The sequence below is a fragment of the Struthio camelus genome, chromosome 1, assembly GCF_040807025.1.
Source record: "Struthio camelus isolate bStrCam1 chromosome 1, bStrCam1.hap1, whole genome shotgun sequence".
NCBI lineage: Eukaryota > Metazoa > Chordata > Aves > Struthioniformes > Struthionidae > Struthio > Struthio camelus.
This window is the reverse complement of record NC_090942.1, coordinates 158,203,968-158,217,135: the sequence shown is the minus strand read 5'-3', so window position 1 is coordinate 158,217,135 and position 13,168 is coordinate 158,203,968. Positions and strand designations below refer to the sequence as shown.

At 37.9% G+C, this 13,168-nt stretch overlaps 1 protein-coding gene across 11 annotated transcripts in view; it reads left to right on the top strand.

The window, feature by feature from the left end:
* ARHGEF7 (Rho guanine nucleotide exchange factor 7) overlaps window positions 1-13,168 on the top strand; it is a 132,562-nt gene that overhangs the window by 81,128 nt on the left and 38,266 nt on the right. For all 11 annotated transcript variants that reach the window (XM_068927242.1, XM_068927224.1, XM_068927274.1 and 8 more), the window contains one exon: window positions 3,944-4,066. In XM_068927242.1, the coding sequence (XP_068783343.1) occupies window positions 3,944-4,066 (123 nt within the window). The remainder of the gene's footprint in view (window positions 1-3,943; window positions 4,067-13,168) is intronic.

The window sequence follows — 13,168 nt, the reverse complement described above, 5'->3', positions numbered from 1 at the left end:
ACGGTAAAGCCAAGGCAAGCTTCTACAGCATATGCAGGATAGAGTGCTGTTCTAGAACAACTAGTTATTTCTCTGTGTTGCAAATCCGGCTTTAGTCTAGTTGTGATCGGTGGCGTTGATCAGAATCTTAAAGTAAGTGTGACTGAACAACAAGATATTTCAGTTCTTCACGCTCTCAAATAGTCATGCAGCGGGGACCCATTTTAACTCTGGGGTAGTAAAACTGATAGTTACTGGATATAGTTGCAACAAATGAATAACCAGCTAGTAATTTAGATGATGTTGTCTTACGATGATGTGTTTTAGGATGTGATATGTACAACCGCTGAGGCTCTGTTATGGTTCTCTAGTACGGTGAATGAAATTAAAATGCTTTGCCCTTCTTGTAAACGAAATTACACTTCACCCTTCTTAAATACATGCAAATGTTACCTTGATGAGGGGGAAGATAGGTTAAGTTATCTAATGAAACTGAAATGCTTTAAAACTCTGGAAAAAACCTAAAATATGCTATGCATGATTGATATATTATCACCTGTAAATAATTTTGCAAGTAGAGGTAGAAATCTTTTCTGAAACAATTTGTGTATATCCAGTGACTATGTAAAGAATTTTAATTCTTATAATTCCTTTTTAATTGAGGTATCAAATATGAGAATTTTGTTGGAATGTCAGCTTCAGAATAAATTATAAAATAGCTATGCTCTCTGTTGAATGTGAACGTATTAACTGCTAACAGCTTTATACAATCTGTTGCTAGGAATTAAACTGTTGTTCTTTAGGCAGCTAAGGAGATGTAGATAATTTATTAATTATTTCTCTAAAAATAGTAGAATACATAAGACTAATGCATGGATTAGAAGAGTCAAAGGAGATGAGTTGCTACCCCCTCCTGAAAACTAGCAATTATTTTAATTCAGCAAAGAATATGTAGTATATAGTTATAATGCAAATACAAAATGTAAAAGCAAATAATGTCAGTCTTTCGTTCTGCTAAAAGAACAGCAGTGTGAGGAGAAGCAGACAGCTGATGTGAACAGCCATCATTCACTTTTTTTTTTTGGCCAGGCACTACAGTATGAAAAGACGATTTAACTATTTTCAGCAACAGTTTAGGGAGGCCTCTTACTATTTAATATAGAGTTATGTGCCCTGAGTATGTCTTCAGGGCTTGAGATTTTTGCTGCATCTGTTACTTCAAGAATGTATTATTAGCTCATGTTTAGATGTATTAAAGGGGACTAGCTGCCAGACAGGAAATACTGCTAGGAAAGCTATAAGAATAGCATTTCCTCTGTATGTTAAGCAACGTCCTTGTTTTTCCCAAAATGCTTGTAGAAGAGGCCACTGTACTGGTTTCAGATTTTAAACTTTTATCTTAAAACAAGTAAAGATACAGATCAGTAAAATATGGGCCCTAGCCTTTAAAGTAAAGAACTTTGAAAATGTGAGCAGAGTGTATCTGACATCGCTAGCTAGGTAGGCAGTTGTCGTATGTTGCTTTCAAATAAGGAAGCTTGCTTCTCCTGCCTCTCATATTTGGAATGCCTGTACAGTCATTTTGACTCTTCATATTGGGTAGGTCTTCCCACGGCCTGGAAAACTGAGCAGGGGACTGAACAGTTTAATAGGAGACAGGCTTTGTTGCTTTGAAATTTTGGGAAATGTTTCTTGGGATGAACTTTGAATTTTAACTACCGCGAGCAAACCCAGAGAGTGGGACAAGAACACTCTATTTGAGTGGGATAAGGACATTCCCTGCCTAGAGGAACGTGCATCCTGGAAAGGTGGCTATTTCATTTGTATTAGAGGTCAGCAACAGAGCATCTCTTGCTTTCCATAGAGCAAAAATACTTAATACTGATATTTAGAAACTGCATTTAGGTGTTCAGGACAATTAGATAAAAAACATTTTTCTTTTTTCTTTCTTTATTTGTCATGAAAATAGCATTCTTCCTAAGAGAATTGTTTGAACGATTGTTAGCATGAAACCCTTTGTTCTAACAGTACATCCCTTGAGTGCTTACTAAGGGCATGTCTAGATTTAGAGCAATGTGAAATACTGGATTGAAAAACAGATGAATAGCAAAAAAATATTCACCGTTTGTCTCACCTTGCAAACACTTTGAAGCGAAGACTCGGATTATATATGTTAGGAGGTACGATCTTTATGCAAAGAGATGAAATGTGTAAATTTTGTATCCTGTGCAAGGAGGGGAAATTATTAATGGGTAAAGACAAATGGTCAGGGACAAGCATATGGTCTATGAGTGCTGAAAATGGTCCCATCTTCAGGTTAACTTTAGTGTAGGGAAAATCAGCTGCTGGCCATATAACCTACTTTTGATGAGGTTCAGTCTTCTAATTGGGGACTTTTTTTAGGAAAGTATAGGGCTTCATCCCTTCCAATCCACTTAAAATATTGCAAACTTGTTAGTCCAATTTTTTCTTTCTCACAAGGAAGGGGTAATCTAGTACGGATACTTTTACGGATAGTTCTGAGAATGGTGATGTGGTAGCAGTAAAGAAAACATGGCTAGTGAAACTATATGTTTCTTCTCAACTTCTATCAGTTTATATTTAACTTGAAGATCACTTTAGATTAAAAAAAAAAAAAAAAAAAAAGCGAATGTTTCTTCCCTCCTTCTGCATATGAAGTATGCAGACTAAGGGGATATTAGGAATAAGATTAAAAGAATTGTGGATCTTTTTGTTTTTTAGTTACTAATACACGTGCATAATCAGAATTTGAACTTTTACTTTCTACTACTGTACCAGTTTGAAGCTGGTGTCACAGCTAGCTTCAGACATTTGTACTCCAGATATTTTCTTTCAACATTTTGAGGTGACAATTTCTGCTAAAACCTATGGAAAAATATAGCGTGTATATTCATATTCTCTCTCTTGCTCTCTTCCCCCACCCCATGGTTTACATGAAAAAAAATGCATATATCTCCTTCTGATGGCTCTAATCAGAACTGGTTAGATTCACTAAGGCTGCGTGAAAGTAACCTTTTCTTCTAAATGTTCTTTCACTTACTGAATCTTCTATTTTTGCACAGGTCGCTGAGGCTGCTGTTATTTAACTACCATTTTATAGTAAACAAAATAAACTCTTCCGAATAAAATCAGTTTTTCAAACTCCAAACTGAAATTTTCCTTCAGAGCTTAGCAAACACGGGTGCGTTCTAGCATGAAAAATGAAGAAAGTATGAATTATAGAAAGATCTTATCTATATTTGTTAGAGCAAGACAATCTTTCTGCATTGATGGTGGTGAAGCAGCATTATTGATCTGGTTGCAAACCAACATGGAGGTGCTTTATGTTTCTTCAAAGGGAAGGCGAGTGACAATGGCATAGAAAAACCCTGTAATTGCACTTAACTAGCCTGTTTTTGTGTAACCAGAGCTCAGTAGGTGATTTAGATCTTTTCATGAGTCCTTTAAGAACATCTGTGTTGGTGGAGGATGGAGAGAGAGAGAATCCTGTTGCTATTCCATCCAGTTTTGTCTGAAATGCCAAAGCATTGCTTGTAAGATTTGCATAAAGGTATAAAGATGGATAGCAAAGTGTTCTGACCAGTGGGTGCATTGTCTAAAATCATACTCCTAAACAACCTACTAACTGGCAGTGTAATTTTTTGAAAGAAGGTAGCCAAAATTACCATCTCAGAGGTATATGTTGTATTCTGTCTGCACTGTGGTGGCATAACCAGGTAGTTACAAGCTTGAAACTATAAAGATGGAAGAGAAGGCTCTTGTCTGCCTGTCACTGACCACAGAAATCTATCCATTCCCTTAAGGGGGGAGGGGGAGAAGAAAATCAAATGAAGTAGGTAGAAGTTTCTGATTAAGATCATACTCTGTTCTGCCAGTCTTTTATTTATTTTTGTGTCTATTTGGTATTACTATAATTTCATCTTTCTTATTATTCTGTTTTTAGGTTGCCTGAAGCTCAGCAGAGAGTTGGAGGATGTTTTCTAAATTTGATGCCACAAATGAAAAGCTTATACCTTGCGTACTGTGCCAACCATCCATCAGCAGTAAATGTTCTCACAGAACACAGGTATGTTTACTTTGTAGTCTTTTAAATCTAGTACAAAAAAAGTGCATAAAATAGACCTGTGCTGTAAAGCTCAATGTCTTTTCTGACTAGCATTCAGTATGCTAGGACTTGTTTTTTTAAAAAAAAAAAAAAATCCACATTTAAAAGTCCTTCCACGCAGTCCAGACCAGCTTGTCACTTTTGGCAACGTGTTATCAACTGTTTGAGAGGATTTTCTCATTTAAAGTGTAAATGCTGGACTCTGAATATATAAAACAAACTGTAGTAATTACCATCCTCATTTTAAAAACATGAAGGTAAAAAAAAAAACTTGTTTGTGAGACTGTGGCATTACTGATTTAATTACTAGTAGGCTTTTTATGTACTTGGTTAATTGAAACTTATCCCTGTCAAATTCTGTAATTTTGTACACAAATACTTAAGTTTATATTGGTATATGGCATGCCCTCATTTTTACTTTTCTGAATGATATGAAAGCAGCGTGAGCTTTTTAAGTTTACAAAAGTAGTATTTCCTGTTTGTAAGAAGTAGGATGCTGAGTTAACGTGACAGAGGTTGCTCAGCTTCAAGGCTGACCTTGAATACGTACAGAAGTTGCATGGCCTATATTACATTGAGAGAGGAATAATTGAGGCCAGAAATTGATTAAGAGAAGGCTATTTTCAGAAAAATTCCCTTTATATGCTCCTGATGAGCACATGTTGCAGCAGCTGTTACAGGGTTTTGGTGCTGTTAGTCTTTGCTTGTGGTGCAGGACAGAACCGTGACCTTCTCTGAAACGGTAGACACAGGACACGCTAGCAGAGGATATCTGTTCTTTCTGCTTTCCCCCCTTCCCTGTTGTTGTTTTTTTTAATCTTGTTGTGAAGAACCAAAATAAAGGTATTTTGTTTAGGGAGAGTGAAGAGTATTCAAAGAACAACATAATTGACTTGTTTTCAATGTAGCGTTAACTGCTTCCAAGAACTCGCATCTTATTTTGACAGTAGCACTGTGCAGCCTAGTTGTGACTCTTATTCATTATAAATCAAAAACCTAGCTATTAAATGCTATGAACTATCACTTTTTGTTAATAAGAGTTCTGCTCCCTCCGATCCCTTTGAAAAATCAAGCTGGCATTCCCATTGCTATTTAGACAGGAAGAAGATGCTCTTTGTCAAAGGCAATGAAGAAAGAAAATTAAACAAGACAAAATATGTTTAAAACTCCGAAATGAAATCTTTGTGTTTGTTTTCTTTCTAATGGCCTACTTCAAATACCCTTCTCTGAAATTGGTGAAATGTTTAGGTGATCAAGTCCCCCCCCCCCCCCCCTTTTTAAGGCTAAGGTTTGTTTTGTTTTGTTTTTTTCCTGTTTGTGCCTTTATGCTCTTTCCATACAGAGGTCTGGAATTTAATCTGTAAAAGGGAAATGGAGGTGATAGAAACGTAAGCATATATATTTCTGAATATATGGAGATACTTATGGAGGATTATTCTATGTTTCCTCTGTTTTCCAAGAATTTTGAAACAGTTATGTCTGCAAAACAGTGATTAAAATGCAGGGGAGGAAAGTTAATTGTTTGCAAATGGGGAAGAAAAGCATTTCTTCCCTTTTTTGCTGCTTTGGACATATGTTGTCTAAAAAAAGACAAACTTCTGGTCAACTTGATACCAAAGCCTGGTGGAGTCAATATGAGTTATCACAGAGCAATTAAATAATTTGGGTGTGGAAGTAAGTTCAAAGCAATTGTATTGCTCATAGAAGGCAGCACAAAGGGAGGTAAGTTCTGATGAATTGTAATGCCATTTTGTTGGAATATAGGGGTCAGCAAAAGTGAACCCCACCTTTTATTATTGCCCCTATTTTTGTATTTTAAACCTTTATTTTTGTTTAACACCATTGCAGTATGTAGCAAGTGACTTGACCAGAAATTCTGCTTGTAAAAGCTACTGTGACGGAGTTAGAAACTGACTTTAAACGATTCTGAAACTTCTCCTCTTTCATAGAATGCCAGAAACTTTTTAATTATGTAATTTTAAAAGTAAGGGGAATAATAAACTGATTGAAAGCATGAAAGAAAATACTTAATGGAAGTGCCTTTCCCCACCCCGTAAAAGCATCCCTCACAAGCCTTAATGTTAAATTGCTCTGAGGTCTGAGGATAGCCACAGCTGTAATAGTAATGAAACAATTAATTGAATTTTAACTTCAGTATAATATTGAACTGGAATTTTTCAGAATTGTCAAATACAGAGGTTAAGATTTTTAAGAAAGTATCGTGATTTGTTAGCTGTGTTTGTGCTGTGGTTTTAACAGAGGGACCAAAAACATCATGTGTGTTTCAACACGGACAAATAATATAGCAGAGAAATAGATATGCTTGTCAAACTTTTGGTTTTAAATAGCAAGTTCATGGCAGTTATGCTGATTCAGTAATATTTTAGAGGAAGAAGGAAGAGTCTGTAGCGATTTCATTTGAAACATAAGAAATTCCCGCTGTCAAGCGCCATTAGCGTCAAGAACCATTTCTTGCTGTTGACTGGGTGCCCTTCGTAGACTGAACGCTTTTGCGTAAAGCATACTTCTGAAATGCTTATTACAAAAGGCCTAGCACATGATTTTAAAAGTCGGCTTCTGATATCTCAAAATTAGTATTTTTTTTTTTACAGTTTCTTAAATCCATTCACTTGTGGGGACTATATCAACAAAAATGAAACAAAAATCTCCTGGATAATTGCTGTAGATGGGACTTCAGATTCTCTCTTTGTCTCACCTGCGCTCGCTCTCTCTCTCTCGCTCTCTCTGTCTGTCTCTCTTTCTCTTTTTTAAATTTTATACAACATTAGTTTTATTACTACTTTTTTATTGTTGTTGACTGAAAAAAACTTAAATTGGCTACCATTTTATAGCGTTAATTATATGATTTCTCTAATTAGTTGGAACACTGCAATATCAAAATATTATGAGTGTTCATGTGACTTCATGGATTATTATCCATGTGAAGTTTTTAACCATGTTAGTTTCTCAAGCATCGTGTGTGTACCTTGAGTAGTGTTATAATACCTGTTAAAATGTTGTTTTATATGTATACACAAACAGTTGATGTTAATTCAGTATTATTTTGGAATTCTAGTTAAAAGCTTCATATTTTTCTGAAAAGGTTTTTCAAGCATCAATTCCAAATAGTAGCTCTTGGGGTAAGGCTGGCGACTGAAAAAGGGCATTCAATGGGAATGTGGCTGTCTTTTCATGCCCTTCAGTACGAATTCGAGTCTGATTAGCTTCCTGTTTCTCCTCTTTGTGGTTTGCTTCTTGATTGTATATAACAGCAACGTGAGAAGAGTCTTACTTCAATTAGTATAAAATATAAGGTGTATATCCATTGAACAAGTTGGAGAGGAAGGGTTAGCTTTTGTATTCTTTCATAAATGAGAGCTCTTTCATGCTTAAATCTGCAAAGCCACAAACATTTTTCATTTCCTTAAGTAAAATAGGTAGTCAAAATAAACTGTTGAGATGAATGCCAATAAAGAGACCTTGAATGTAGGTAAATAGGCAGAGATGGGAACAAAGCCTAATCCAGCCTGTGTGGGAATTCCAGTTCCAGACTAAATGTTTTTGAGGTGGTATTTGCCTCTGACAAGAACAACAAAAAATATTCTGCTTCCTCTTGCCTATTAAGTTTGGAACATTTTGTGAGCCAACCCTCTTGCTTGGTTCCAGTTGTGGCACTGTAAACTTTTATCTGAGTATCAGAGTTGCTACTCAACACCAGTTCTCCAATGTTATACAGTCCTGAAACTGGAAAAGGTATCTATTCTTTTTTCTTCTTTTTCTTTTTTTGTCTTGGGAGCTGCTTAAGAGTCATTGCATAATTTTACCCAAAGTAAAATGTGCATGACTTCTACTGTTAAAGAATTAAGAATTTTAAAGGATGTAGACGTTTTTCCTTATGAGACTCATTAATGTTGTGTATTTTTGCTTCTAATTGTGAGTATAAAATGATTATGATTGCAATCTTACAAGAGAAAAAGTTCTGGTTTTTGCAGTTTTTGTAGTCTGTGCTGTTGATGCTTTTTTTTCCCCCCCCCCTTGTTGTCAGTTTTGTTGCTTCTCCTACGTAGTCTGTTATCCATTGACGTTTGAACTGGTGTTTTCATTCGTACGTGAGCATACGTCCCATTGACTGTTCTTACCTGCGTGTTTTGTCTCGCCTGCACCTTGATTTGTAGGGGTCTGGCATAGTGCCTAATTGTGTCTTAAGCCCCTGATTACAGCTTAGAGATGGAGTTTGCCAAGTAGAGCTGGGTGATGGCTCTTGCAGAGATCAGTGTTTTGTGTTGGCACTAAAGGCTCTTTTGCTTGTTCTTGTTCCCTTCTCCCATGGTGGTTGTAGTGCCACTGCATGTACGTGCTCCCTGTTTACTTTATTCAATAACAGTTATATCTGTTTGGCTTCTTTATATGAGATTTGAATTTTCAATATCCCATAGTTTTGCTTGAAAATCCCAGTTCAAGTGCAAGGGCAGGTGAGGATTGTTTTTACTATGTTATTTTTGGAGAGAATTTTGCTGGCTGGTCAGAGCAGTAGAGCCTCAAGGGCACGACGTCTAACCGGAGTAGCGTTGGTTGCCATGTGTGCTTCTGATCATAGAAATGTGCTTGCCATCTTGGAAGAGAAGCAGCAGGATGAGCAACCGAAGGCAAGAAAGAAAGAGAAAGAAAGAAAATTTCCCTCAAATCGGTTAAAAAAAAAAAAGGGGGGGGGGGCGGCAGTTGGATACAAAGTACAGAAATAGATAATTGCAGAGGAGGAAGGAATCCCAGGAACATGAGGTGTTAGGTACCTGGGAAAGGTCACAAGCCACTAAGTTTATTGCAAGGGGAAACTCCAGCAAAGGAAAAGAGAAGGAAGAGGCTAGGACTGGGACTATACTTGGACTGTGTATGAAATGACAAGTGGAAATATTTTTCAGTATAAAATAGAAAAGCGTATAGCGGAATGATAAACCTGTAAGTTGACACGGAATTCTTCTGAAGAAACATGGAGAGTGCAGGCTGTCAGTATCAATTGTGAATGTAATCGATACTAAATACGTAATTTTTGGCAGAGAAGTTTTAACTTTGTTTTAAAACAAACGTGGAGCTGTTTAAACAAAGAAACTGGAAGAAAAATGTTTCTAAAAGAAAATTTAAGTTGACACATGTCTGTTTATTCTTCGTTCTGCAAAGTGACCAACGTTGAGCCAGTTTTCAGTTGGAGGAAATTCAATATCAAAGCGTGAGTCCTGTTCATACCCTAATTTTGCTCGATGCTACTGAATGATACATCCCGAGCCTGCTCTGTGCTTGCCTCGCTGACCTAGCAGTCTGGGTGAAACTTGTGGCACTGCAGCAGCACAGCGGCTCCAAGTGAGGGGAGCGTGGCCCAGAGCTCTCAGCTCGCGTCAGAAAGCTCCTCGTGCCTCCCCCGGCGCGTGTGCGTCCCCGAGCCTTGCGAGCGCGCCGGCTGATGTCATACGCCGAGCCTCGGTCCCCGAGCCAGCAGCTGGACTGGGAAGTTCAGCGCTAGGAGAGAAAAAGCCGCGGTTGAGGAGTCGCTGAGCCGAGCTTTGCCGCGGCGCTCTCAAAATGCGGTGTCTTTGTGCTGTCCTCAGACCCCTCAGCAGTGATAGCTCGTGCTCCTTCTATTACAGACAGAGACCTTCTTCAGAAGTGTAAGTTGTAGTCTGAAACGTTATATACCTTACTTCCTGGATGTTTTTTTTTCCCCCTCAGGTTTAAATGGTGCTTTCCCCCCTTCCCTCCCCCCCTTGTGTTACCGTAGGCACATCTGAACTTGTTTTCTTCCTTCCCCCCCTAGTCTGAATTGCGGCTTTTGAGGCAGCTCTGGAGCTGCGCTAAGAAAGAGTTGAATGCCTTAGCAAGGTCTAAGGAGGTTTTTCATAGGGCCTTTTAAAATAATCTCTTGTTGAGTTAACTTCAGTTTGGAGGGAAGGGAGAACTCTTGAGCTAGAGATTTCAGGATAATTGAAGCAGAGCATTTCACTCTGTTTAAAAAAAAAAAAAAAAAGCAGTGAGTTGAGATAATCTTCCTTCTGCTTCCTTCTGAAGAAGGTACTTGTGACAGACGGTTGTGACTAAGTTGATGATTAAATTGTTAAATAGATTTTCTTGTTCAGCTAAATGATACCTTTTCTCCTATGTACTTAGCTGTGGGCCAGAATTTTACTTAGCAAATACTGAGTAGGAAAGTGCAGTCCTTGCAAGCCTCAGTTGAAACAGTGACATGAAAGAGCTATTGTCTTTGTCAAACCAGCTGTGCTCTGGAGCACTGGTTTTTAAGCTACCTTTAAATAAAAGCCAGTGGTGAACTGTTGTTCTATTCCAAACTGTTTTAACCCTCCCACCCCCATTTTATTGAAAGTAAACCCTTCCATTTAGTTTCAATCTTGTATTTGTCCCTTGTGAATAGAGGGACATTCACTTCTAGGTTTGAGTTAAAGGTATGTCCTTTTCAACAAGGTTGTTTCATAGTCATGAAGCTGCAGAGGTAGCAGGTTATTTTAGCAGACTGGTAGCTGGGTCTGAGCAGTTAAACCGCTCAAACAAAATTTTTGGTCCTCTTGTATTAAAAGATACATGCATGTTTTATGTATATGTGTATGTATATATATGCGTGTGTGTGTATATGTATGTGCACACACACACAAATCTTAGAGTTTGAGTAAGCTAGCATGTCAAAACTTGTAAGAGCGAAGTATAGAAGCGTATGAAAGAAAACATTGTCCTCTTAGGAATGCTGGGAGGAAAATTGTGTAATTCAGTTTTAATTACACCTATTAACGCTGCTCTATTTAAAAGGCTTCCTGATGATGCCATTGTTCAGCATGTTTTTCAGGACTTTGCATATATTTCAAGTGAGCTGAGGTTTAAACTTGCTCTGTAAGTTCTTATACTGTGGTTAAGTAAAAATGATGTGATAGACAACAAGGCTTCTTATGTTGAAGAGCAGTGCGTGCCTTGGAAACAGCTATAACAAGTGCATGACCATAGGATGTGTTTAGTTAAAGAAAGGAATTGAAAAAAGTGGACGTTGAAAATAAGTTAGTATTGGGTTTTTATTTCAGGCTTCGGAGCAGACTGTAATGGGCTTTTTCCTGTTTTCTGCCAAAGCAGTTTTACAATGCCAAAATTAGGAATAAATGGAACAGTGATATGAAAATTAGAAATGTGAATGTGGGTGGAATGGGTTTGGTTACCACAATGATCCTTCTACTGTAGAGGCATTAAATAATAATAATAAAAACCCATTGTGTTACTGGGTAGCTCAGCAAATACCATTTCTATAAAGCATTTATATGCACACAGTGGCATGGAGAAGGCTGAAGTAATTAGGAATGAGGATTTTTTATCTTTGCGATCTAAGAGCAAAAATTAGCATTGTTCAGAATAGTGTTAAATTGTGTGGCCCGTGCTGCTCATGACGAGAGTGTATTGTACAACATGTATGTTGGAAAGAAAAGCGAAGCACCATAGAGGTGCGTATAGATAGTGCTGCCTGACTATAGGTAATGTGAAAGGAAGTAATTTAAAAAGCGAGACAGCAAGGGCTGTGTATATGCATGAAGCAAACAAAAGGCAAAGAATGGGTTTAAACGTTTTCTTCCTGTTAGTTCTCATAGCAAATGCTTACCACTTTAAAAAAAAAAAAAAAAAAGTTTAGCTGAAGGTGCTTATCACCACTTTATTGTGGTGGCCTGGATATGGGGTGCATGCCGGTAGAATTAAGGATAACAGTAATATAAAACGTAATGGCATAGAAGGCCAATGCTATGTAATTAGTGAGCTGAAATTTAAAACCACTGAGTTCCTGCAGGCAGAAGGGCTTTCGCAGGTTAAGCTTTGGTAAAGCTTCTTGTAGAAGTTGGGCACTGTACCCTCATTTGTCCACTGCATCACCCTGCTGGAGACAGCTGCCCCCCTACGGCTGAGTCAGCAGGAGAAGATGTGTGACCACGCCTCAGCCATTCCACCTAATGTTGCAGTGAAATAGCCTAAATCCTCCATGAACAAGTAGCTGGTAATACTCAAAACTAATATAAATATGAGTCAAAGTCCTTTTTCTTGTTTAGGGTGCCACCAGAATTAGTCATCAAGTTTTTTTTTTTTTTTTTTTTGGCTTAGTGAGGGATGTGCCTAAGAAGGCTTAAGACAAAGTAGGTCTTGAGGATCAGGATATTCAGAGTTGGGCAGCCTTATTTCTTAAATCTAAATTTAAGCCAAAAAAAGCCATTCAAGTTTATCTGTGTTACATTGTCATAACTTTCCATGCAACTTAGGGTAAGAGATCTTCCATGAGTGTTAGTTAATTTTGACTAAAAGCTGATCTTGCCTTGAGCTGGAGTTGCTAATGCATGTCCCTTGAGAAGGGGATTTGGAAAGTCTGCACTGTGGAGCTGTGGGCATTCTGAAGTGTGCTGAACTGTTCTCCTTGGATCTTCAAAATGCAGAAATGCAGCTGTTAGAAAACTCATCTGCTTTCTCAGTTTTGCAGTTCAGAACAGTAAAAACGGTATAAACAGATGCACTGAGAAGTGCCCAGGTCCGGTTAAAATGGGTATGAAGTGTCGTGAAAGAGGTTACAATTCAGAAACAGTATTGCATGTATTTGAACAAGGCAGTGTAAGTAAATACAAGTTGACTACTCTGAAGACAGCAAGAGCTTGTGATAACTGCATGGACAAGTACATTGTTCTGTGAATTTGGGGAAGCTTTAAATTTTTAACAGCCAGGAGGAGAGAGATCTGGGTGGATGATGGTTAAAGCATTTGCATGAGATAGTTGGTTCATGCTCTTGTTTTGTTCTTTTCACCCCTTTGGATAGATGGCACTAATCAACTGCTAGTTGTTAGTTGTTCTGGAATGGGCAGAGGTGTTGGGGGGGGGGGGGGTTGGGAAGACTGAGAGGTCTGTTTTGTATTTAATGCTTTTGTATAGCATTCATGACTTGGAGTATTTACCCTTCCAAGTTTCTTATCCAGGCTTAAATAAAAAGGAGATTTCTCTAGTGGCGTTTCTTTGTATTGGAGTAATTGGTTAGTTTGTTAATGTGGCCAT